Source organism: Caretta caretta, chromosome 1 (genome assembly GCF_965140235.1).
Source record: "Caretta caretta isolate rCarCar2 chromosome 1, rCarCar1.hap1, whole genome shotgun sequence".
NCBI lineage: Eukaryota > Metazoa > Chordata > Testudines > Cheloniidae > Caretta > Caretta caretta.
In genome coordinates, this window is record NC_134206.1 from 56185849 (window position 1) to 56213020 (window position 27172).

Below are 27172 nucleotides of genomic sequence, written 5' to 3' on the forward strand. Positions count from 1 at the left end.
TACAAAAGAGCGTCTGCAATAATAACCCTCCCACGTGGGTTCCTCGGATGGCTTTTGTCCGCTAACCATAGAGATGACCCCGCAGTGTCCCACGCCGGTCTCACGACAGAGAGGAGGGGCGGGGCCTGGCTCGGAGCTGGTGCTTGAGCGAGGCGGTCGGGCTGGGCCGCGCGGGAGGCGGGGTCTGCGGCAGCCGCCGGCTCGGGGAGCTGCGGCGGGGAGCGGCTCCAGCACGGTACGGAGCCCGGGGGGGGCCGCGCCCGGGGACGGAGAAAAGGCGGGGCCGGGCCGGCTGGGCCCGCGGGCTGGGCCCGCCCTATGGCGTGGGGGCCGCTCTCCCCAGCCCCGGGGGAGGCTGCTGCGGTAGTGCCGTGCCTTGGCCGCACGGGGAGTGACGCTGCAAGAGCAGCTAATCCTGATGAACTCCACGGGTGCACACGCTTAGCCTGGATTCCATTAGGAGTGCTTTGTTGTGGACTAGGAGGGGGCGAATCCGGAATCAGAGCATCCACACACGGAGTTACCAGGAATGGTTAAGCTGCTTTAAATTCATACCCTGCTAATTTTCTTGCATAGCTCAGGTCCAAATCTAGCCAGCCAGGGCGCAGATCCCCCTTGCTGTGTAGGTCAGGGTGGCTCCTCTCCACCGAGGCTTTCACAGACCTACTGCCCACACGTTAATTCTCCTCATTCAGTGTATCTGTCCTAGATCGGCATTGTTTCTATTGTTCATTTATACCCCTCAGAGGTAAAATGGGATGTGCTCTCGTTTCCTGGCTATGCATGCTGAGGAATTGATCTTTGACCCTCTCAAAGAGTAGCCTGCACCTAACAGCATTTGCAGGTGTTAATCTACAACAGAACCTGGGAAGTCTTGGTTGAAAAACTTTACTTTGTCTAGTGAAAAGAAACCTATAATCAACAGCAAAAGACTTTTTTCTATACTAGAAAATGTATCCATTGTTGACAATGGGTGGGACTGAATGGACAATGAACTCTTTCATCGCCAACATGAACAGGACGAAACTATATTAGGCAGCTTCAGAAACCAGGGTTTAATTTTGTCCTGAGTAGTGCTCAGCCATGGTGGTTTCTGAACTGATGCTAAACATGGTTTGGTCTTGTCCGCACTGTTTTGAGCACCAGCTTAGCTGTGTACAGTGCTGATGCCTATTGTTAGCAATGGATATTCTTCCTAATGTAGTTACAGCCTTATTGTTCTATCCCCTTTCCTTTCTTCAGTGTGGTCTTGTCTGCCGTAGAGCTAACACTGGAACAACCTCACTAATATTAGCAATGTTAGAAACCCTAGTGTAGATGGGCCACCAGCTGCCCTCACTGTTGCTGGCACTTTTTGATTATATTTGTCATAAACAGGGTTTGATGGAACAGTCCTTAAAATGCTGGTAGCTCATTTATGCTAGGGCTCCTGACATTGCAAACCTGCTGGATAGAAACTGGTGCTAGCTCTGGTGGGTTATTTCAGAAACATTTCCTTACAGAAGATGGGGTGTGAGAGTACTTTTCATAGAATCATAGAATATAAGGGTTGGAAGGGACCCCAGAAGGTCATCTAGTCCAACCCCCTGCTCGAAGCAGGACCAAACTTTTGGCTACATTCTCTTAACCTTTCAAACTTCTTATCCACTCATTATGATTAATGTTCTTTACATCTAAGTGAAATATCATTTGGGTTTTTGTTAAATCCTTAATCAAAATGAAGGGTAAATTTTGTGACCATTATAAAAAGTTGACAGTAAGGGTTATAGCATATGAAACTCATGTTGGTGTTTGGGATGTGTGCTACAACACCGTTCCCCTAGGATTAAAGGTGTTAATCAGAGCTGGCTCTACTGTACATGCAATTTCCTAGGACAACAAAATACGTATTAGAGGAGTCAAAATGTTTATAAGCTTTTCAGTTTGCTTAGGGTAGCAAAAACCCAGACTGTAACCCTAACCAAACAAGACAGAATAGGGTAGTCATTCAGTGAGGTTAAAGAAAAATCCAAGTGATATCAGAGTCCAAAAAGGGATTGTTGAGTAAGCATACGTTGTTACCATTTTATCATTAAATAAAGAAGATGAACTCAGAATTGATGGAGCAGGAGAGAAGGTTAGCAGTGGAAGGTGTTCTGGGTTCTTCTTCTCAACACTTGTGTAGCCTTGGGTGACAGCTGATCTGTTCTTCAGTTTGCCCTCTCTAAATAATGGGATCTGATTTGTCATTTGATGATGTTGCCATTGCCACAGGAATTAAGAATCTTAAGCCTAAAAGGGGAGTGAATTAAGGGAAACCTTGTGCCTCTTCTGCTGAAAATGTGAATGTTATTTTGAGTAGTTTTGGTGTTAGAGGTTTCTATTCTGAAAGTTACACTAAGATGAAATAAATGTAACATAACTTTTGTACTGTGATTTGTGAGATCTGTTTTGACTGTGACCCATTCTTTTTAATGTTTATCACACATCCTATGTCTTGATTCTTAATTTTCGGATTTTTAATTTTAAAATGATAGATTTACTATTCATTCTCTGAACAAGCATGAGTTGGATCTTTTTGTTAAGACACACTATTAGCCTGTTAAGGCCTCTAAATTTACTTTCCTTATTGGGAGATAAATATTATTCATCAAACCATGCATGCACACATGTGTACGTATGTGCACTCCCACACACCATCCTTCAGGTTTGATGAATGATATTTATCTCCCAATAAAGAAAGTAAATATAGCAGCTTAACATGTTAATAGTGTGTCTTAATAAAAAATTCCAATTCATTTATATATATGAATGAATTGGAATTATATATATATAAAATCAATTAGTGGGGTATGAAGGCCATTCAAAATAAATTCCACTAACCCTTTATAAACCCACAGCACTACCACGTATTTTGCTTATGCCAAGTATTTTTCATATCCCTGTGCCTGTAAACCTGGCTGTTTGGCACTATGAATCCAGCTGCAAAGATGATGAATAAAAGGAACATCTAGCACTTCACAGGCGTACTATGGAGATTAATTCATGTTTTCAGAGTGTTTTGAGAGTTCTGATTATAAGATGCAATAGATGTACAAAGTATTACCATAGTGTGAGTTTGCTTTGTAGTAAAATTTTCTGAAAATCTTATTCTTAGTAAAGTCAAAATAGCATTGAACATAAATTCATTTTTGTGGCAATTCTGAGCAGTTGTCACTGCCATCATGTTATAATTATATATTTTTGTTATTTTGTCATTTTCTCTCATACAGATAATGTTAATCAAAAATACAGCTTCTGAATTTTTTCCAAAAATTAACTGAGTTAATTATACAGTTTGGAAGAAATCCTTGTGAAATATAACATTTAAGGAAATGTAGAAGACTTGGACTTACAAACAATGGAAGAATACACTGTGTTAAAAGTACTTGGAGAGGGATCCTTTGGGAGAGCTCTTTTAGTTTTTCATAAGAGTAGTGATCAGAAATATGCAATGAAGGAAATAAGACTTCCCAAGGTAAGTGTTTACGCTCCCCTTCTTTGTATTTGTTATCTTAATGCTTTAGCTGCCTTTTAAAAACTCACTTTTCCCTCCAACATGGGTAGGCTACGACTATTCTTGAGAAAGTGCAACATTTCAGAACTTAGGTCCAGATCCTTCAAAGGTATTTAGGTGCCTGACTCCTAGAGTTAGGCACCTAAATACCTTTGAGAATCTGGGCCTTAGCCAGCCCAGTGTTAAGTGCCTTCATTGGGAGATCAGGGTGTTGAGAATCTTACAGGGTCTGGCCTTTAATAAGTACTGCAAGACTGAGGATGTTACTGGTAACCAGTAAACACTGACCAGCATCACGTTTGTGGCGGAAGATTAGAATTATGGCACATGAGAAGTTATATGGAGTTAAATTCTCGTTCTACTTGAAGTCAATGGCAAAATTCCCATTGACTTCACTAGGGACAAGATTTCACTGCAAAGAGGAAGTAGTCAGGTCATCATATTGTTTGTTGCTGAAATTCAGTTATTTCAAATTACTTGCTTTTCATTCAGCTATCCAAGAAAGCTCAAAATTATTTTTCACAGAGGCCTTGGTTATATCCTGATTAAAGTTAAGTTTTTATACTAAGGCACATTCAAATAATCTGATATAAGCTCTGATAGACCTTGAACTGTTCCAGAGCTAGGACTTGCTGCTGTATTACCTAGTTCTGCAGTGGTCTGAATAGAGAATCATAAAGTGATGTAGCAAGGTATCCTGTCTATTCAAAAAAGCATACAGAGTGGCTCTAAAATACTTACGTTCTCTAAGTGGTTTCCAAACTTGTCCCGCCGCTTTTGCAGGGAAAGTCTCTGGTGGGCCGTGCTGGTTTGTTTACCTGCCTCATCCGCAGGTTCAGCAGATCGTGGCTCCCAGTGGCTGCGGTTCACTGCTCCAGGCCAATGGGAGCTGCTGGAAGCGGCGTCCAGTACGTCCGTCGGCCCGCGCCGCTTCCAGCAGCTCCCATTGGCCTGGAGCAGTGAACTGCAGTCACTGGAAGCCACGATCGGCCGAACCTGCGGACGTGGCAGGTAAACAAACCGGCCCAGCCCACCAAGGGCTTTCCCTGCACAAGTGGTGGAACAAGTTTGAGAACCACTGCTCTAGAGATACAATTCTGGAAAGTTTATTTAGTGTGCTATTTTTCACTTACTGATTTTTACAATAATGGATGGAGTTTTAAAGTTTCTAAATGAATGGCTTTTTAAAGCAGTTGAAGAAAATAAATTGAAATCTAGTGCTTCATGTCATTTTCAAAACCAGAATTACTTTTGTAGTATATATGAAGATTTATTATTGCAACATTTGTATAATTGATTATTATACAATTTGTTTTCAGTCTCCATCTGATGTACAGAACTCTAGGAAGGAAGCTATTCTGTTGAGTAAAATGAAACACCCAAATATTGTTGCCTATAAGGACTCATTTGAAGGTAAATATATAGGTTTTCAGAATGTATCTATTTACATTATTTAGACTGCAAGCTCTTATTTCGCTTGCAAGCTTTTGGTGGGGCCTGGCTTTTTTTCTTTATACCTATCTGTAAAATACATAGCATATTGTTGGTGCTATATAATAACAATGATACATTTAGCATGCTAATGAAATTACTAATTAATCTTAAATTATCTAAAATTTAGCTGATGGACATCTGTATATAGTGATGGAATACTGTGATGATGGAGATCTAATGCAAAAGATTAAATATCAAAGAGGAAAGTTGTTTCCTGAAGATACGGTAAGAAAAAGAAATAAATTAAAGGCAACCACATAAGAATACTTTTTCATGTGAACTGATGATCATCAAATGATATATCTTGAAAATGAGCAGGATGTTAGATAACTGACCTGCCAGGTAGTTGAAGGGTGTTTGAAATATGCCCTTCCTTAGTATTGTGTGAGGTATGTGATGCCACTGTTTTCCTCTGGTGCTGCTCCCCAAAAAGCAGCACTAACCATGGTACTTTGGAGAGTGATGGCAACATGTCAGACAACTCCTACCCCAAGTGTGGCAACCTTGATTGTTAAAGTATCACTTTCAGGAGTAGCAGTTCATGGTTTGATATAAAAGAAAATTCACTGTGCTGCTGTTTATGTGCGTGCATATATCTATATGGTTTATATGTATAAACAGCAGTGCAATGACAATTTCAGGTAAAATCACATGTATGTGTGATTTACCTGCTGGTAGACGGAGACATCTAAATTCAGAAGTACCTGAGATTTCTGAAACTAGGGAAGCCTGTTACTGAAGTAAATCTCTCAGGCCTCATTTTCCATTGCCTTGCACCTTGTAGTCATTGGCACCAGTGAAAATGGATGTAAAATGCTACCAAATCAGAATGGTAGTGATTTACAGTCACTTTATGCTAGTGTAAGTGACTAAACAAAGTGCAGGGCCTGGTGAATCAGGCCCCATCTATTCAAGATTGAGGTTATATGTAGATATAATCTTCTTAGCTGTTTCTGAAATAACTATCTTTGAGGGCTGTTTTGGTTACTAGCAGCCAATGTCATATAAAACAAATTTAAAATATACAAAAACCTACAAAAAAACCCTGCTTGAAATTAAACAAAGAAATTCTTCAGTGTGTGTGACATCATTATTTCTGTCTGAACAATGGTTAGGCTGGGGCAATTTCAGTAATAACAAGATAAACCTGAGTTATTTGAGAGACATTGTACACAGACCACATACATACTGTGTAAAACATGGTGAGATTTGTATCTAATGAAGAGTTTTTAAAATAGAATCTAAAGGACTGTGAAGTAAAGTTATGAGGTTGTATTGCAAATGAACAGTGAGTGAAACACTTTGATACAAGTGGAGGTATCCACAGAGTCAAATACTAACTTAATATAAAGTAGTGAAATATTTAACCCCCACCCAAATTCATTTACACTTTGTTTATTTATAATGACTAATATTTTCCATTTTGGAGGCATCTTTTTAGTTAAAACTAGAGGGTCAGGAAATGTTTATCTAATTCAGTAGTTAGATTGGCTGAGCATCCCTAAGAGCTCTACAAAGTACATTTAAAGTACGTTTGTGTCTAGTTTAAATATTCTAATTTAACTATACAATTATAATTAGAGTGCCTGTAAAATGTCTTAAAGGAACAGGGTTTTTTGACTGTCCAGCTTTCTTTATACTAGCAATGAGTGTTTTACTTGCTATATTGAAATGTCACATATCTTAGTAGTTAAATCTTTACGCGGTCTAATGGGAGGTCACTAGAGCTGTCAAGTGATTAAAAAAATTAATTGCGCGATTAACCAGAAATAGAATACCATTTATTTAAATATTTTTGGATATTTTCTACATTTTCAAATATATTGATTTCAATTACAACACAGAATACAAAGTGTACAGTGCTCACTTTATATTATTATTGTTGATTACAAATATTAGCACTGTAAAAAAACAAAAGAAATAGCATTTTTCAATTAACCTAATACAAGTACTGTAATGCAATCTCTTTATTGTGAAAGTTGAACTTACAAATGTAGAATTATGTACAAAAAATAACTTAACTAAAAAACAAAACAATGTAAACCTTGAGTGCCTACGAGTCCACTCAGTTCTACTTCTTGTTTAGCCAATCGCTCAGACAAACAAGTTTGTTTACATTTACAGGAGATAATGCTGCCCGCTTCTTGTTTACAATGTCACCTGAAAGTGAGAACAGGCATTCGCATGACACTTTTGTAGCCAGCATTGAAAGGTATTTACGTGCCAGATATGCTAAATGTTTATATGCCACCTTCATGCTTTGGCTGCTTCATTCTAGAGGACATGCTTCCATGCTGATAATGCTCGTTTAAAAAAAAAAAAAAAAAAAAGCATTCATTAAATTTGTGACTGAACTTCTTGGGGGAGAATTGTATGTCTCCTGCTCTGTTTTACCCGCATTCTGCCATGTATTTCATGTTATAACAGTCTTGGATGATGACCCAGCACATGTTGCTCGTTTTAAGAACACTTTTTCACTGAAGATCTGACAAAACACAAAGAAGGTACCAATGTGAGATTCCTAAAGATAGCTACAGCACTTGCCCCAAGGTTTAAATCTGAAGTGCCTTCCAAAATCTTGAAGGAGGTGTGGAACATGCTTTCAAGAAGAGTTAAAAGAGCAACACTCCAATGTGGAAACTTCAGAGCCCGAACCACCAAAAAAGAAAATCAGCCTTCTGCTCGTGGCATCTGACTCAGATAATGAAAATGAACGTGCGTTCGTCAGCACCGCTTTGGATCGTTATTGAGCAGAACCCATCATCAGCATGGATATATGTCCTCTGGAATGGTGGTGGAAGGATGAAGGGACATATGACTCTTCAGTGCATCTGGCACATAAATATCTTGTGACGCCGGCTACAACAGTGCCAGAGAACGCCTGTTCTCTATTTCAGTTACCATTGTAAACGAGAAGCGGGCAGCATTATCTCCTGTAAATGTAAACAAACTTGTTTTTCTGAGCAATTGGCTGAACAAGAAGAGTGAGTGGGCTTGTAGGCGCTGAAGTTTTACATTGTTTTGTTTGAGTGCAGTTATGTAACAAAAAAAAAAAATCGAGATTTGTAAATTCAGCTTTCATGGTAGAGATTGCACTACACTACTTATATAAGGTGAATTGAAATCTACTATTTCTTTTGTTTATCACTTTTGCAGTGCAAATATTTGTAATAAAAATAATATAAAGTGAGCACTGTACACTTTGTATATTTTGTGTTGTAATTGAAATCAATATATTTGAAAATGTAGAAAAAAATCCAAAATATTTAATAAATTTCAATTGGTATTCTATTGTTTTAACAGTGAGATTAAAAGTGTGATTAATCGCAAATAATTTTTTTAATTGCGATTTAATTTTTTTGAGTTAACTGCGATTAATCAACAGCCCTAGAGGTCACCTTAAATTTATGCCTGATTTACTTTTAATTCCCATCTTGGGAGGTTGTCGTCACTGTTCACTTGTTTGTTCTTTGCTCTGTCTTATCATTTTTCGTTCCACCAATAAAGTTTGAATAACACACGCATTTGTATTGTCATAACTTTTTCGTCACTTTTTTCAGATACTTCACTGGTTTGTACAGATGTGCCTGGGAGTGAAGCACATTCACGACAGACGTGTGTTGCATAGAGATATCAAATCCAAGGTGATTGGAATAACTTTAATAGCTGTTATTACAAGTTGCCAACAGCCCTCTTCCGCTTGGGATAGTCTAATTCCCTGAGTGCTGTGTTCATTTTAAATTCTTTATCCCAGCATGAGTATTAGATTAATCGAACTATCAGGATTATAACTCATTTAAATGAAAGTGTGGTCTCAAAGTAGCTGCAGTCTTAATATCTATCATTTTGCTTCTATTCCCGAATCCTTGATGATAGCAACTTACTTGTGGCTAGCTGTAGACAATTTAAATTTAAGGGAAGGCATAAAAATGGAGGGGCTGAAATGACAAACATTATACATATCTTGCCTTTCATCTTCTGTGTTTCATCTTCTCTGAAAACTGTTCCCAGAGTGTAGTTATCAGTGGTTCACAGTCATGCTGGAAGGACATAATGAGTGGGGTCCCGCAGGGGTCAGTTCTGCCTAGGAAGGAGTACTGTGGAAAGGGATCTGTGGATCATAGTGGACCACAAGCTAAATATGAATCAACAGTGTTAACACTGTTGCAAAAAAAGCGAACATCATTCTGGGATGTATTAGCAGGAATGTTGTAAGCCAGTCATGAGAAGTAATTCTTCTGCACTGATTAGGCCTCAACTGGAGTATTGTGTCCAGTTCTGGGTGCCACATTTCAGGAAAGATGTGGACAAATTGGAGAAAGTCCAAAGAAGAGCAACAAAAATGATTAAAGATCTAGAAAACATGACCTACGAGGGAAGATTGAAAAAACTGGGTTTGTTTAGTCTGGAGAAGAGAAGACTGAGAGGGGACATGATAACAGTTTTCAAGTACATAAAAGGTTGTTGCATGGAGGAGGAAGAAAAATTGTCCTTCTTAATCTCTGAGTATAGGACAAGAAGCAATGGGTTTAAATTGCAGCAAGGGAGATTTAGGTTCTACATTAGGAAAAAATTCATCATGGTGGTTAAGCCCTGGAATAAATTGCCTTGGGAGGTTGTGGAGTCTCCATCATTGGAGATTTTTAGAGTAGGTTAGGCAAGCACCTGTCAGGGATAGTCCTGCCATGAGTGCAGGGGACTGGACTAGAGGTCCCTTCGAGGTCCCTTCCAATGCTATGATTCTATGATTACCCTACTCTCTAAAGGGAAGTTAGCAACTCGGAAAGAGGTGTGGGATAGTGGTTTGAGTACAGAACTGGGATGCAGAATTCCTGAACTCTAATTCTTCCTATGCTACTGACTCTGGCCTGGGCAAGCCACTTAACCTTTCAATTTCCCCTGTAGATTAAGGATAGTTCTTACCTTCCTTGCAGGGGGAATATGAGGATTCATTTTGGTACAGTGAAGATAAAACCTCTATCTGTAGCCTTTCTGAAGTGTCCATCACCATATTATCTATATAGTTGCAATGCAGAAACATTTGTTAGAAAACAATTTTTAAGTACATTAATTCTTACTCCCTTTTTTTTGCAATGCAGAATATTTTTCTCACTCAAAATGGAAAAGTAAAATTGGGAGATTTTGGATCTGCACGTCTTCTTACAAAGTATGTAGATATTGCCCCTGGATTCAGTGATCTAAACTATATTTGTTACCATTGCTTAAATATTACAGACAGCTTATGTTATCGCTTTTCATATGGCTTTTCTTTTTTGTTTGGCAAGTCCAATGGCATATGCTTGTACATACGTGGGAACTCCTTATTACGTACCTCCAGAAATATGGGAGAACATGCCGTACAACAACAAAAGGTAGGCACTTAATCAGTGATCAAAAGACGATGCATTATTGTAATATATTATTTAATACTTGTGCTACAGATTGGCTTGGTGACCGATCAATGTGTAAGGAAGACTCTGGTTTAGAGCTTGTTCTTGTGGAGTTTGGGAGTATTTTGGAGGTGATTATCTCAGTTTTCAGATGGGAAGGCCTAGGTTACTCCTTACTTGAATAGCTTCAAATGCTGTACTGTCAAACCCAAAAGCTCAAAGATCATGAGTCAGACCCCCCCAGATTATAAGAATTTGTTTTAAAGATGAGATTGTATTTCTCAGTCTGTCTTTTGATTTTTGAACTCCTCCAGCCCACCCCCATTGTGAGTGTGTGGCAATTAGTGTTACCAGCTCTTCCAGATTCATCCTTGCCCATTCCAGGAGCTCTCACTGGTTGACTGATGTGCAGAGATTCCAGTTTTTACACAATCACCCACATTTTAATCTGTTTCCCACCTTGGGATTGTGGGGGGGCACATCTGCCTGTCCCGCAGCCCAGTAATTAATTATGTACAGTAGAACCTCAAATATAACACCAGAGTTCCGGACTTACCTGTCAACTGGACACCCTCTAGAACCAGGAGTAATCAGACAGCTGCGGAGACACAGAAACCCCTCCCAGAACCAGCACTCCCCTCATAGCGAGAGCCCCAGCACCTGCCCCCCCTCTGGGGCAGAAGCTGGGAACAGAACCACAGGGCTGAAGCCCCCAAGCCCCAGTGCTCCCTGCGAGGCTGAAACCGGGAGTGGATCCGCGGGGCTGAAGCCCCGAGCCCTGGTGCTCCCAAAGGTCAGGAGCCCTGACTCTGCCCCGCCTGGATCCCTGACATCCCTCCCACAGTGGATGAAGTCTGTAATGTTTTGTTCAGAGTTACGGACAACCTCCATTCCCAAGGTGTTTGTAACTCCTGAGGTTCTACTGTAGTCCCTAGTCGTCACATCAGCTTTAGTTCTTCAGATCAGACATCTGCCATTTGCCTGTCATTGCATCTCTGCTCCTCCTACAGCTCCAAGATTTTTTTAGCCCCCCTCTGCCAGGCTTGGGGGGTGCAGCTCCATGGTTCTTTCCATCTCTTTTCCCATGTCAAGAACAGAGAGCAGATGGATCTATTTTTCACATGAGGGAGGGGGAAGCAGAACTGTCTTGAGCCTCTGGGCTCTATCTGCTCCTCCCTCCTCCCCCTGTGAGAATGGTGTCAGTTGTTGCCTTCTTGATGGGAGAACTCTGCATGTTTCCTGAAGGAACCCTCACTGGGTGCTCTTCCCCAGGAGATGGGAAAATGGGGAAGGCAGCCAATTAAAGGGGGATTTACGCTCTCCTGAGATAAGCTCCGGTAGTGGTCAGAATTGCTACTTGTGACAGTTGGCAATGCTGCAAATGGCTGATGTATTATGAAACAGCCTGGTTGGAGAGTGCCTGCCTATGCTGGCTGCAGCGTGTGTGCTGCAATGAACATGAGTAATTTTGCTGCACTACGTCAGTCAGGAGAAATGCTACTGACAAAAAGAGAACTTCCACTGTAGATTGGCTTCCACTACTTATCGATGAGTTTTCTTGGTCTGTTTCCTGATCAGATAGGGTAAGCAAGAGCCTTTACTCTCATTACCTAAAAAGATAAACACACAGTCTTATTCTGGGACAAGGCAGTCCAGACTAGTGAGTGGTTGTCTCACTGCCTGCCCTGAAATTCTGGTTGCCTTAAATTCTCCGCTGCTGTAGCTCACCGCCTGGACACTGACAGCCGGCAGACAAATGTGCAGTGTGTCTTTGTGTTAAGCAGCTCTGGCTCAGCATTCTAATTCCAGTAGTCTGCTTGTTACATCCCAGCCCCACTCTGGTATCCATCAACCTTGGTTACTACCAACCAGGTGACTCCAACACATTGAGTCTCAGATTTTCCCAAAACCATGTGCTTGGCAAAGTCCAGCCCTTTCCGGAACCATTCAGAGGAATAATAAGGTTTGTTTGCTCCTCTAAAGAGACAAAATGCACAGCTTGTCACTTTAACTGGTGTTAACAGTCACTTTAATTCAAACACAGAGCTGGGTTGGTTTAGATTAAAAGTAAAACAAATTTATTAACAAAAGGAGATAGGATTTTAAGTGAGTTAAAATGTAAAGCATAGTGTTAGGAATGGTTACAAGCAAATAACCGTGGAAAAACTCTTGCTAAAGACTAAGACAACAAAACTGTGGTCTTAGTTCAAGGCAAGATTCTTACCACACCTTCTTCCAGCAATATGGCTCTCCCTCTCCCCAACATCCTCGATCAGGATCTCTCTGCAAAGGCAAAGTGCTCAGTTCCTTTGTCGTCTTAGGTGAAAGATAACTTGGAATTCTTTTCCACTCTCTCTTATAATCCAGTGAACCTTTGACATAGATTCTTGTGAAAGTTCCTGCCTCCCCCCAAATAAAGTTCATTCAAGCTGTGAGGAAGAAAACATGAAGTCTGCTGTTGAAGGAAGTTTCATGCTGGTTTCTTCCCCTACTGGTATTTGCTAAAATGCAAATAGATCTGTTTCTGCCTTCCCCATGCAAATGAATGGCCACTTGACATATGATTGCTAATTGACGTGGATGACACCTGGCTTGTCCTTTGTCTGGGAGTAACCTGTTTACCCCCTCCCCAGATTTGCCTGGTAAATACATTTGAGTTCCATGTTTCCTTCACATTTGTAATGTCCCTTGGGTGTTTACCGTACATACATCCCACAAGAATATTATCAGTGTGTTGTTAGTTTTCCATTGATACCTTAGGTGACACACATCAGATACAGTTTGACATTAATAAATTGGGGGTACACTGAACTGGTTAAGCCAGCTGAAACCTGTACCAGATATCCGAGAGCACCTTGCCCTCTTGTACTGGGATGCTGTTAGGGTCAAGCACACAGTTTTGTATCATATTATATTCTGTGAATATTTCTGTTCATCTTAAGTTAAATGTATTTTTTTATTTGCATATAGTTGAACAGTTGAACAATTAACATAACTTCTGCTAAACGTGACATTGAATTGTAATTGTTGGTTAACTACTTATTTTGACTTTTTTTTTATATATATATATTTGTAGTGATATATGGTCCCTAGGATGCATTTTATATGAGCTCTGTGCTCTTAAACATCCGGTAAGTGTGCTTATTTGTATCAAAACAATTCTAATTTTGTTATATAAACTTTCAAGTACTAATGAACTCTGAAACTTCATTAGCAGTTAGATTAAGTTGGATGGATTAACTGGTAATTACGCATATAGGTTTTCTAAGTGTTTTCTTCTCGTTGAGTTTTATTCCATTTTAAAAAACTGATTATGACAGACAACAAGTAGAAAATTAATATATATTTAACAAAACACTCACCGCATAAGAATGGCGATAGAAGTTAAGATCAATGGTCCATCTAGCCCAGTATCCTGTCTTCTCACAGTGGAGTTTGCCAGATGCTTTAGAGGGAACGAACAGAATAGGGAAGTTTCAAGTGATCCATCCCTGTCATCCAATCTCAGCTAACTCTTTTTTAAACCCAGTTATACTTTTGGTCTTCACAACATCCTGTGGCAATGAGTTCCACAGATCGACTGTGTGTTGTGTGAAGAAGTATTTCTTTTGTTTGTTTTAAACTTGCTCCCTATTAATTTCACCAGGTTACCTCTAGTTCTTACATTATGTGAAGGGGTAAATATTCACTTTGTCTGTACCATTTGTGATTTTATAGACCTCTATCATATCCCTCCTTAGTTGTCTCTTTTTTATGATGAACAGTCAGTTTTTTTTAGTCTCTCCTCATATGGAAGTTGTTCCATACTCCTGATTATTTCCATTGCCCTTCTCTGCATTTTTTTTCAATTCTAATACAACTTTTTTGAGATGGGGTGACCAGAACTGCATGCAGTATTCAAGGTGTGAGCATATCGTGGATTTACGTAATGGCATTATGATATTTTCTGTTTTATCACCTATCCTTAGAATCATAGAATATCAGGGTTGGAAGGGACCTCAGGAGGTCATCTAGTCCAACCCCCTCCTCAAAGCAGGACCAATTCCCAATTTTTGCCCCAGATCCCAAAATGGCCCCCTCAGGGATTGAACTCACAACCCTGGGTTTAGCAGGCCAATGCTCAAACCACTGAGCTATGCCTCCCCGACCACTATCCTTTTCTTAGGTTTCAGAGTAGCAGCCATCTTAGTCTGTATCCGCAAAAAGAAAAGGAGTACTTGTGGCACCTTAGAGACTAACAAATGTATTTGAGCATAAGCTTTCGTGAGCTACAGCTCACTTCATCGGATGCATTCAGTGGAAAATACAGTGGGGAGATTTATATACACAGAGAACATGAAACAATGGGTGTTACTATACACACTGTAAGGAGAGTGATCAGGTAAGGTGAGCTATTACCAGCACGGGGGCGGGGGGCGGGTGGAATCTTTTGTAGTGGTAATCAAGGTGGGCCATTTCCAGCAGTTGACAAGAACGTCTGAAGAACAGTGGAGGGGGAATAAACATGGGGGAAATAGTTTTACTTTGTGTAATGACGCATCCACTCCCAGTCTTTATTCAAGCCTAAGTTAATTGTTAGTCTCTAAGGTGCCACAAGTTCTCCCAAAATATTGTTGTTCCTTGAAGTTTCATGTCTAGAAGGCTTTACCTCCATGTTTACAGTTACAATGTCAAGAATAAACTGTCACTATTCCATCATTACTAGAAATACTACTTACAAAGGTAGTACTGACTGGCTAACTATCAAAAACAGTGTTCGTGACTGTTTAAGTGACAAAAGGCAGGAAGGTAAATACTTGCCCTAGTTGCAGTAGAGACCTGAGGTTTTCAAAACTCGTTGGCTGAACAGATAGCATACAGTTACACAATATGCATTATTGTAGAAATAATTAAACGTTAACATTGCTCTTACCTTATGTCAGCTTTTCTTTCCTTTCATATTTGCTTTCAAGGCTTTAAAATTAATTTCTTTCAAATTTAGTTTCAAGCCAATAGCTGGAAACATCTCATCCTTAATATATGTAAAGGATCCTACAATCCACTTCCATCTCATTACTCCTACGAACTTCATTATTTAATAAAACAGATGTTTAAGAGAAATCCCAAGAACCGGCCATCCGCCAGTACTATTCTTGCAAGAGGCTGCTTAGCAAAACTTATCAAAAATTGTTTGCCAGCAGAGGTATAGTGTACTTTTATTTTGTCTCCAATTAACAGAATTTAAAAGTAGTGCAACATTTTAGAGGCTAACTCAAATACCTATATTGCCATGTCTTTATGTTACTGAAAAATTACTATTTGGGGACCTACTTAAAGACTGTTAAAAATTAGTCACCATCCTATGTTAATACAGGTTTACAAATCAGAATTATTACTGTAGGGGAGTTGCTGTTCTTATGTTGAATTGTGGTGGTGTGGTTAGGATTATACAAAATCTGTATCTGTCCAGAGGAGTTTACAGTCTAGGAAACTGACGAAGTTGACAGATTCAGAAAGCACAAAGGCACAGATCCTCAAAGTATTTAGGCTCCTAACTCCCACTGAAATCAAGTGGAGTTAGGCACCTAAATACATTTGAGGGTCTGGGCCAAAATGACCAGGTGATGGAACCGATACAAAACTGCAGAACCCTACACACGTATAGTCTTCTCAGAAAAGTGGAGTTTTGATGAGGGATTTTTAAAATAAAAAACCACACTGGTGTTAATTTATAATTTAATCAGTAGTGGGTAGTTATTGCTAACTAGAAGGTGCTTTTGTTCCTGTTGATTAGCCTATATTTTTAACACACAATTTGAGTAATCTGAAAAAAAATTAAAATATGCACACACTACATAGAATCTTTGTGTACGATTTCCAGATGACAGCTGAGTTTGAACAAATATTAAAGGAGACAAAGAAACACAAAGGTGATTTAGGAGGAACAAAAGGTAATTTTTTGTTAGAATGATTTTATAAATGACTTATTTTGATACATTTTTATGAAATGCAGTATCTTAGAATCTAACATTAAAGAACATATGTCAGTTTTGTGTTTTAGAATAAAGTTGAGATTATTTTTAAATGTGGAATCTTGAACCTGTTAGGGTGCTATATAGTTCAGCTTTCCAGAGTTTAGCAGGTATTTTGATTTTTGCAAACTACAATTTTATCCTTTACCATAAGGAACAAATTTATCTGATATCTTTTAGCACAAGAAGGAAAAGTTTATGTGCCACATATTTTATTTGTAAGCAGTACTCTACTTTTGTGTGATAAATTTAAGGGTAAAAGTATCACTGTCTGGTTTGAGGCTCCAGTTCAATGAGGGCCTTCTGCTCATGTGCATAACTTCAGGCATATAAATTGTCCTATTGGCATACCTTCTTAGTTTAAACCCTGTGTGTGGTTTGTTTGTTTTTTTCCTTTCCCTTAGGGATATTTACCCACTGCTCAAACCCTGTGCATAATCACAGACAATCAACAGTTCCTTTTTTCCACAGAGAGGTTCAGGGGACTTAAATAGCAGAAGTTTCTCAAGATGGGACTGAGGTATATTGGCAGAGCAGTGAAGAAGCTTTCACAGAATTTTCCTTCAAAATGCCTGGCTCGGTGGTGTTAATTTCTTACCTTCATGAGCACCACTTTACTCCAGCTGCTTACCTCAAATGTGGATTTAATTTTTGAACATGTCCGTTAACACGGCTGTTACTCTGAAACCTGTCATTAATTTAGCAGGTGCTGTCAGGACAGGTGGACGTTCTAATAATGGGGTAAGTACTCAAATATGAATAAAAATATAATCCCTATTTTTTAAAATAACATATAGCAAATTGTTGTTGCAGACCAGTTACTGTATTCATTAATAATCCATAGGTTGCTAGATCAGCAGTGGAGTGAATTGTAGTGGTATTCATATAAACATGTCACCCGCATATCTATTATAGTATATACTGTCCACATCTGCTACAGTTAAAATTGCAACATTTTCTGATATAATCTCAGCTTCATATCCTTATGGCTTTCTGAAATTTTGGCTTAGGGTCTTGCGTTTTCCATGTTTAGTCCCTGCCCAGTGGTGGATTTTGTTTTATGTTTTAGCAAAAATCCCTCCAGTTGTTTGAGTTATGGGAGAGTGGATAAAAATACACATGTCCATTTGCTTTAAAAACAAAAACACTGAACAAGCCACAGCAGAAACAGTTTAGCTTGGACATAGTCCTCTCTGGGAACTAGTGCCCATGCTTGATTTGGGGTGAGGGGTAATTAATTTAAATTAAGTCATAAATGACTGAAAGATCACTTCTGAGCAAATTTTAGCAGAGCTTACACCATGCCCAGTGACTGTATTTTTCAAAATAGAAAAGAGACATGTTGCCAATAGCGCTTATTTCCTTTCCTTGGCTGAGTTTCTTAATGGACCTGTCAATCTGGGAGCTTCCTGTTTGGGTGTACCTTGTTGTTCTCCAGCTCAATTCCTATTCATTCATCCAATCCAGCTCCACCTATTCATTCTCCATTATATTGCTTCTGCTTAAAAAATTAAAAGATGCATAGCCTTATGTAATTAAACTTATGCTTAGTGTCAGAAATTCAGACTCTCTGTCAAGAAGGGACATACAGTATGAAATGGGGTATAGGAAGTGCAGTGCAATTGCTGGTTTGGTTTCAGTGGTATTAACTTTAAAATTCTTGACTAGTATTTTTGTTCAAAATGTACCAAAAAAAGACTTGTAAGGATTATTGTTTAATTGCTTTAACAATACAAGTAATGATTAATGCTGTCCTTGTGCCTTTTAAAGCACCATGAAGATCAAAGTAGTGCAGGTAGCAATTCAGAACTAGAGAACATTACCAAGCACTTGAGTGAGAGGACACTGAAGCAAAGGGGAGCTGGTGAAGAGGGTAATGTACATTGATTTCTAAGGCTTACGAGTTCTCTTCTTTATAGTGATGCTGATCTGCTGTACAGACAGCTAAATCTTTAACTTAAATATGTGGAGTACACAACATTGTAATTACAGAAAAAGGTGCCAGTACACTTGCATGCAAACTTTTTGATATACAGGGATGATTATTGTATATTTCAGATTAAAGTCTTGCCCACCATGTTAGAAAAGCAGGTTCTTTGAAAACATTTGATGTAATAAAAATAAACTAACACATGAGACCAAACTGGAGTTACACCCACTTCCATTAAGTCCACATTGTGACCCATAGTGTCCAATCTCAGTGTTGCTAGAGTACTTTATTGCTCATTATAATATTTTGTTTGAGCATAGAAATGTGTTAGAAGCTAGTAATCAGCTTTCTTTTTCATGGCAGTTTCATCAGAAAACTGTGAAGTGCCCCCAAAGAATGCAAATTCGCCAAGTCCCCACAGAAGACATTGGGAAAGGGAAGTGTCCAATACAGTGGTAAATGTCCTGGAAAATGCATCCTTGCTTTCTTCCAGTTTTACAGCTGAAGAGGATAAAAGTAAGATCAGACTAAATGTATTTACAGTTGACTTTTATTTCTTTTTCATACAAGAAATGTGCAGGCTTCTTAATGGTGTTGTTAAAAAAATGATTTTTTTAGAAAATGACAGCACTATGCAAGGGATATCTAATAATGACAAAAACCACCATACCAATAAGGGTTTGAAGAAGTAAACAATGCAGAAGAGAATAGGTGTCTGATTTTTAAGGTGTGATTTTAAAAGTCTGAGTTAGATGCCAGCAGTGTGGTAAAGAGCCACAAGTGATAAAAGCAGTGTTGACAGCAAAATGGTCGTCATCTCTGTCTGACCAAGAGATTGTGCCTTTATCACAGTTATGTCCCTGTTACATGAGGCTAAATCACTTTAACGTGCTCTACATTGAGCTAACCGTGAGAGCTACTTGTAAGATTCAGTTGATGCAGAATTCAGCTTCCCATCTTTTGAGTAGAGCAGGCTGGTGGGAGCATATCACATTTGTGCTTCAGCTTCTGCGCTGTTTTCAACTAACGTGCAGGTCATTCAAGTGCTGATTACCATTGACAAAGGCTTAAATGGCCTAGGCTCTAATTACTGTGTCTCAGAGACTCTTTTTCTATGTCCTGCTGTGATAACAACTCTCAATAGGAACAGTTCAGCACAGATCCTTTACTGAAAAATGTGCAGATTTTACCTTGTACAGTGCACCCACATACTGCAGTAATGGATGCCTTGTTCATGCTTATAGGACTATAATTATTATGATGGGATAAATATAATAAATAAATGTGAAAACTAGCATTAGCATTTGGTTACAAAATCAAAATATTAATGGTCAGAAAATTCCAGAAGTTGGGGGGGCAGATGATACACCAGGCCATGGAATGGAAACTAAACATGTTTGGACTCGTGCATTTCCCTTGATTTCCGCTATAGGAGTGAGTTTTTCTTCTGCAGAACTGGCCCCCCGGGCTCTATCCTATGAGATTCATAGAGGCATATGATATCCAGGCAGAGGTGTTATGCCTCTACACTTGGTCCTGGCTTCCTAACAGAATCCAGAATCTCTTGCTGCCTTCAGTACCCTCATTCTGCTCTAGTGCTAACATAATCAGCATCAGTTCACCAACTAAAGGACTATGTGTCTGGGCAGCTGGGCAATAATGCTATAAGCTCAAACCTCCAGATCACACCTCTCTGTTATTTCTCTAGTAGATACCATTAATAAAATGAATTATAGAGATATCTTATGTAGATAGCAAATCATACCCTGAAACATACTAATGATGTTTTTACTAGGTGGCTGTGTTATAAAATACAGTGAAGATAAGCCACGTAAGCAGTGGATCAAAGAAACTCCTCACACCTTGATGAATATTCTCAAGAATGCTGATATCAGCTTAGCATTTAAAACCTACACTATCTATAAACCAGGTAAATCCTGAGTCTACAGGCAAACTGACATTCTGAAAATCAGATCCACAGTGAACAAAGTTTTTCATTATATAGTATTATTTATATGTTTGACTTTCAAAATCACAGCAGATTTATTTTATAATAATTTTATTAAACAAAAGTTAGACTATTAAAAACAAATGAGAGAAATTTTACCACACAGCTGCAAGTCTGTACGTAATCTCTTGACCCCACACTTTCACCTACCGCTTTTGGTGGCCATGTCCATGGCAGCCTTCTGGAAGGCAGGATGCTGAAAGAGTAAGATAAAAAAGAATTTCTTCTAGCAGATTTGCTGCTTCTTTAGTACAAGTGGCAGAGCTTTGGGAAGCCATGGCCCCAGGGTATGTCTACACTACAAGCACTACAGTGCTGCACCTACGCTGCTGTAGTGTAGACATTCGCTACAATGATAGGGTATTTCTGTTGCTCTAGTAAATCCACAACCTTGAGAGATGGTAGCTAGGTCGACAGAAGAATTCTTCCGTTGACCCAGCTGCATCTACAATAGTGGTTAGGCTGACTTAGCTATGTCACACACGGCTTGAAATTTTTCACAGCCCTGAGAAATGTAGCTAGGTTGATCTAATTTTTAGGTGTAGACCAGGTGCCAGATTCTGATTCTACCCTGCATTCTTTTACAGACTGCTTTATTAGCTTGTTTAACTACTCATTTAACAAAGAGTGTAACAGCCTGTGCTGATGCTGTGGGCACAGGAGAATGTGTTTCTTTGAGTCCAGTTTATGATTTGACTTTATACTTTCTTTGCTTGTCCACATTTAAAAACTGAAGAAAGAGTTAAGGAAAAAGTTACAAGTATGATTTGAGTTTGGGAAAACCTGCCTTACAGTGAAAGACTTAAGAAGCTCAATTTATTCAGCTTACCAAAGAGAATGTTAAGAGGTCTATGAGTACTACATGGGGGAAAAAATTTCTGATAGCAGAGTGTTCCTTAACAGATAAAGGGACAATGCGATCCAATGGCTGGAAGTTGAAGTTAAACAAATTCAGACAAAATAAAGTACACATTAACAGTGAGAGTAAGTAGTCATTGGAACAGCTTGCCTCGGGATTTGGTGGATTTTCCATCACTTGAACTCTTTAAATAAAGATTGGATGATTTTCTAAAATATATGTTCTAGCTCAGCCACAAACTCTGAGCTAGATACATGATTTGATGGGTGAAATTTTTGGCCTGTGTTATGTGGGGTGTCAGACTAGATGATCATAATGGTCTCCTGTCTCCTTAAAATCTATGAATGTGCTGATGTTGGTTGATTTTTCATATGGTAGCAGTGAGAGAGCTAAATTCAGACAGGCTAATTTGCCTGAGAAACAAAAGAGTTGTTGGACCATGGAGCCTGATTTTGGCAGAATGTGTACTCTCTCTTAGGATGTGTGTAGCCCTACAAATACATAAGATGAAATTCACCCAGTACAAAAAGGTTCTTTGAACATAAGTGGTGGGAAGGCCTTCACATGGGCCACCTGAAGTAAGGTTACTCCTGTGGACATTCTGCTCCAAAAAATTGAAAATTTTGCAAATTTTATTTGTCAAAATAACACTAGATAATCATGCTAGTTTCAGTTATTTTGGTAATTTATTTCAAAATACCTGTCAGCAAATATGTTTGTAATAATACAGACACTCGCAAACATTTCCCTAGGAGTAGAGAGTTAAAGAAACTCCTATGACAACTCAATTCCTGTTTCTCTGCTCCCTTCCCTCCCCACCTCCGAGTCCAGCAAAGGGCCAGATGCCTACAACCCCTCCCCCGCATAGCCCAGCTGCAGTGCCCCCCGCCCTCCCAGCCAATACATCCAAACCCCTCCTCCCCAGAGCCCAGTTACCCACACCCTGTCCCCCAAGCCCAGCCATGGGCCCCCCTTTTCCCAAATACTTGCACCCCCTGCCAAGCCCAGACACCCATTCCTTCCCCGCCAGAGGTCAGCCATGTGCCCACCAGCCCCCCTCCTGCCCCAGAACCCAGGGATCCAGAGGGAGAAACGAGCTGATGCTTGGTCCCAGGCTTGCACAGAGTTTCCTGCGCGCCACCCTCTCCTTCCCTCAGGGCATGCTGGGAACTCTAGCTGCCAGGAAGCCTTTAGGTCCCTCTCCCTCCCCCCAGTGTCTCCTATGTGTGAGCTGGGCTCTGTCAGGTCTAGTGGCCACTCATGGTGGCCAACAGCACTGCAACCCGTTTCTGTTGGGAAAAGGAAATTCTGTTTTGCGCAGTGGCGTAGAATTGTTCCAGGAGTAAGGTAGGGTGAATATTACCAATAGCTATGTCTTCACAGCAGGATTAACTCGAGTTATCTACATCTAAGTTAACGCCACTTGAGTTATCCTAGCTCAGGTCAAAACAACCATGCTGCAAGTCAACACTTAGGCTTTGTCTACACTGCCACGTACAGTGCTGAAACTTTCTTTGCTTAGGGGTGTGTAAAAAAACCCCGAGCGATGCAAGTTTCAGCGCTGTAAAGTGGTAGTGTAGATAGCGCTGATAGTTATTCCCCTCGTGGAGGTGGTTTTATTACAGCCCACAACTACATAGCCACGTTAAAGTGCTGCCACGGCAGCGCTTTAACGTCGGCTGTGTAGACGTGCCCTTAGCTGCACAGAATGATTGGTTTATTGCACAGAGTGATTGTATTAGCAACACAGAGCAATTGTGTTAGCAGTTGAAGAATTGTGCTAACTTGAGCTATAGCCAAAAGGCTTGTCAGCTCAAATTAAAAAATACTACCACACTCAAATTAATGGGTTTTGTGTGTGAATGGAACTCAAGTTAAATGCTCAAGTTATAACTTGGATTAACTACAATGAAGACAAACCTTGTGATTTATGTAGCTTAGTTTGGTTGGAAGAGTTAACAAAGGGGACGGTAGAAAGAATTTAGGAGCAATGTTCAAAACTTGGGGGACTGGTGAGGCATTGGGAGGTGTGAATTTTATGGACATTTGATTTTGGTTTTGAAACACTTCTAGTTTTATTTTTTCACACTAAATTATTGTGGGTCCCCCTCCCTCTGTTTCAAAGCCACTGAAGACTTATTGAGAGGTCCACTTTCTGAGGAAACCAAAGTATCTGATGAAATAGATGGTGAAGGTGAAGCCATTTTAATGGATTCTGAGAGGCTTGAACCAAGATCTGATGAAGAAGACACGTATGTTCCAACACAGATTGAAAATTATATTCAGCTCTCATGGTTTTCTTTAGTTTTGTTAGAGCAATTGTTCAAAAATAACCTTTTCTCATGAAAATGTGGAATGTTTTATCATTTTTCAGCATATAAATCTATGCCTCTTTTATCTAACCACATTTATTGCTACTAAAGTATAAAATTCAAAGTACTTTTTCACTACCATATTTCACATACTTGCCACGTTGTGGCGAGCCAAATGGGAATGAGCTGCTCCCACTGTAAGAAACTCCTTCCTCATCACTCAGCCTGATGAGAGACTAACTGGCTTCAAGCTTCTGGTGCAAGTGCAGCCATTTCAGATGTGAAGTGGTGAGGTGTGCGGCAAGTGAGCATACCCAGAGCCTCAGGAACAGCTGTCAAGTGGCTGCAGTGTGGTTTGGGATGCCACACATCTACTGAATGGCTGCTTATCTCTTCCTGGTCTGTCAGGAGGACTTTTCAGACTTCACACTGCTGACCCCAAGACTATTGAATGGCCTTAGAGTGTGTGATGCCCACCTACGCTGTTTTGACACTTTGGACATTTCTGATTTTTGACTTTATACATCTCTGTTTTCTCTCCTGAATTATTATTTTATATTTTGAACCTTTTTTCCTCTTTATAGTACCACTTGTGCATTTGCTAATAAGTACCATTTTTATACGTACTGGTGATGTAAAAATTAAATAAATTACAGATTTCCTTACCATTGTTCACTATTGGCATAAGAATGGTCATACTGGGTAAGACCAATGGTCCATCTAGTCCAGTATCCCGTCTTCTGACAGTGGCCAGTGCCAGGTGCTTCAGAGGGAATTAACAGAACAGGGAAATTATTGAGTGATCCATCCCCTGTCGTCCAGTCCCAGCTTCTGGCAGTTAGAGGTTTAGGAACACTCGGAACATGGGATTGCATCCCTGGCCATCTTGGCTGATAGCCACTGGTGGACCTATCATCTGTGAACTTATCTAATTTGTTTTTAACCCAGTTATACTTTTGGCTTTCACCACATCACATGGCAACAAGTTCTGCAGGTTCACTGTGTGTTGTGTGAAGAAGCACTTCATTTTGTTTGTTTTTAAACCTGCTGTCTATTAATTTTATCGGGTGACCCCTAGTTCTTATGGTGTGTGAATGGGTAAATAATGCTTCCCCATTTACTTTCTCCAAACCAGTCATGATTTTATAGACCTCTAGCATATCTCCCCTTTAGTCATCTCTTTTTTAAGATGAACAGTCTAGTCTTTTTAATCTCTTCTCATATGGAAGCTGTTCCATACCTCTAATCACTTTTATAGTCCTTCTCTGTACCTTTTCCAATTCAAATATATCTTATTTGAGATGGGGTGACCAGAACTGCACGCAGTATTGAAGGTGTGGGCACACTATATATTTATATAGTGGCATTATGATATTTTCTGTTTCATTATCTCTCCTTTTCCTAATGGTTCAGAATATTTTCCACTGAATGCATCCGATGAAGTGAGCTGTAGCTCACAAAAGCTTATGCTTCAAATAAATTTGTTAGTCTCTAAGGTGCCACAAGTACTCCTATCCTTTTCTTAGTGGTTCCTAATATTTTGTTAGCTTTTTTGATTGCCACTACATATTGAGCAGATGTTTACAGAGAACTATCCACGTAGACTGCAAGATCTTTCTTGAGTGGTAAGAGCTAATTTAGACCCCAGCATTTGAGATGTATAGCTGGGATTATTTTTCCCAATGTGCATTGCTTTGTATTTATCAACATTTGAATGTCATCTGCCATTTTGTTGCCCAGTCACCCAGTTTAGTGAGATCTCTTTGTAACTCTTCGCAGCCAGCTTTGGACTTCACTGTTTTGAGTAATTTTGTATTGTCTACAAATTTTGCCAGCTGACTGTTCACTCCCCTTTCCAAATCATTTATGAGTATGTTAAACAACACAGGTCCCAGTACAGATAATTGGGGGATCGCTCTCCATTATGAAAATCGACAGTTTATTCCTACCCTTTGTGTTCTGTCTTTTAACCAGTTACTGATCCATGAGAGAATCTTCCCTCTTACCCCGTGACTGCTTAGGGCTTGTCTACACTTACTGGAGGATCAACGAGTGGCAATCGATGCAGAGGCGGTCGATTTAGTGGGTCTAGTGAAGACCCGCTAATCAATTGCAGATTGCTCTCCTGTCGACTCCTATACTCCACTGAATCAAGAAGAGTAGGGGTAGTCCATGGGAGAGCGTCTCCCGTTGACATCACGTAGTGTGGACCCCACAGTAAGTAGATCTAAGTGACATCGATTTGAGGTACGCTATTCATGTAGCTCAAATTGTGTAGCTTAGATTGAATTTCTCCTGTAGTGTAGACAAGACCTTAGTTTGCTTAAGAGCTGTTGATGAGGGACCTTGTCAGAGGCTTTCTGAAAGGTTTAGAACACGCTCCTCTTGTTGGCATCTTTCATTTTTTGGTTTATGTGGCTCTCCACCTAGCATGCTGGTTTTGCAGATCACGTTCTAAGCCACCTATCTCTCCCCATTCGTTGTATAAGAGCCTAGGTACCTAATTTAGGCTTCCTGGATCACAGTGTTGTTCCTGTAATTTTCTACGTGCCTAAAAGTTAGATGCCATGATGCTCGGCATTGCAACACCTTAGTCCCTTTTGTGGATCTGGGCCCTTGTCTTTGTTTTCTTATGAAAGCTATAATTTGAATGAATTCAAAAAATAATTCCTTTCCATTCCCTAATCACAAAGGTGTAAGGAATATATCTTTCGTAATTAGGTTGTTTTGACTGTAATTCAGCGTGATAGGTGGGATAATTATGGAAGAAGGAAATATAGTAGTCAAGATTTTTATGACTGTATTATTTTAGCTTTGAGAATTTATTTTTTTTAATCTGTTTTTAGGGACTTTGAAGAGGAAGATGATCCAGATTGGGTGTCTGAACTGAAGATGTTGGCCAAATACAGAGACTGAAAGACTATAAAATGTAACCATTATGTGTACAATATATAAATTACAGTTGTTAAATGTTTCTACACCAAGTTTGGATTTTAATTTTTTTATGCTAAATCAACAGTTTTCAAGTTGATTAGTTCTGAATGTATAAGTTTCATACACATCAGAATGGAGAAAAAATTTACATGATAAAAATTAAAACCCCAATCCAATGAACAAATCTGAGTATTGAATATATATGCTTGTTCTGTAGAAATGTCCAGGAGAGCAACACTGTTTAAATTGATCATAGTGTGGCAAGTGAGGAATGGTAGCACTAAAAGAATAATATGTAAGGTGTTTGTTTTTGATTAAAAATACAGTTATTTTATAGTAGGAATAACTGATTTTTGCCTGAAGGTAGCTTTAGGTCTATAATAACTTTTAATAAAGGTCTATGGCTCTCTCCAGCCCGTTTGTAATCCTTTGAAAATGCCCTAGACTTGATTGTTTTTGTTTATTCATTTTAATAACATAGAAGATATTTACAGAAAACCTTGAATATGGTGGTGGTAGGTTTATGTGCAGAGAGGACGTGTGTGTGTGTGTGGTGTGTCTGTGTGGGTGTGTGGTGAGGGGAAGGGGACACTGGTCTCTTTTGTGAGGTGCAGGTGGAACACAGATCTTTGTCAATTGGAATGACCATTCTAGTCTTGGCGCAGGAACACTGGGCGATGGGGAAGATGTAATAAAGAA

The 27172-nt window shown here is 39.6% G+C and overlaps 1 protein-coding gene across 3 annotated transcripts; it reads left to right on the top strand.

Annotated features, from left to right (window-relative positions):
- NEK3 (NIMA related kinase 3) lies at positions 1 to 26886 on the top strand. Of its 3 annotated transcripts, none has more exons than XM_048848759.2 (16): positions 1 to 235; positions 3252 to 3496; positions 4855 to 4948; positions 5157 to 5254; positions 8590 to 8673; positions 10129 to 10196; positions 10315 to 10401; positions 13496 to 13550; positions 15401 to 15601; positions 16280 to 16349; positions 17137 to 17171; positions 18201 to 18303; positions 18724 to 18876; positions 20156 to 20290; positions 23353 to 23479; positions 26386 to 26886. In XM_048848759.2, exons 2-16 carry the CDS (start codon positions 3380 to 3382, stop codon positions 26453 to 26455), a joined length of 1497 nt encoding a protein of 498 aa, XP_048704716.1. In that variant the 5' UTR covers positions 1 to 235; positions 3252 to 3379; the 3' UTR covers positions 26456 to 26886. The 3 variants fall into 3 exon arrangements, with proteins under 3 accessions (XP_048704716.1, XP_048704697.1, XP_048704708.1); XM_048848740.2 differs by having other exon boundaries at positions 3 to 235; positions 17134 to 17171; XM_048848751.2 differs by lacking the exon at positions 1 to 235 and adding an exon at positions 360 to 532 and having other exon boundaries at positions 17134 to 17171.
- Positions 26887 to 27172: the final 286 nt, after the last annotated feature.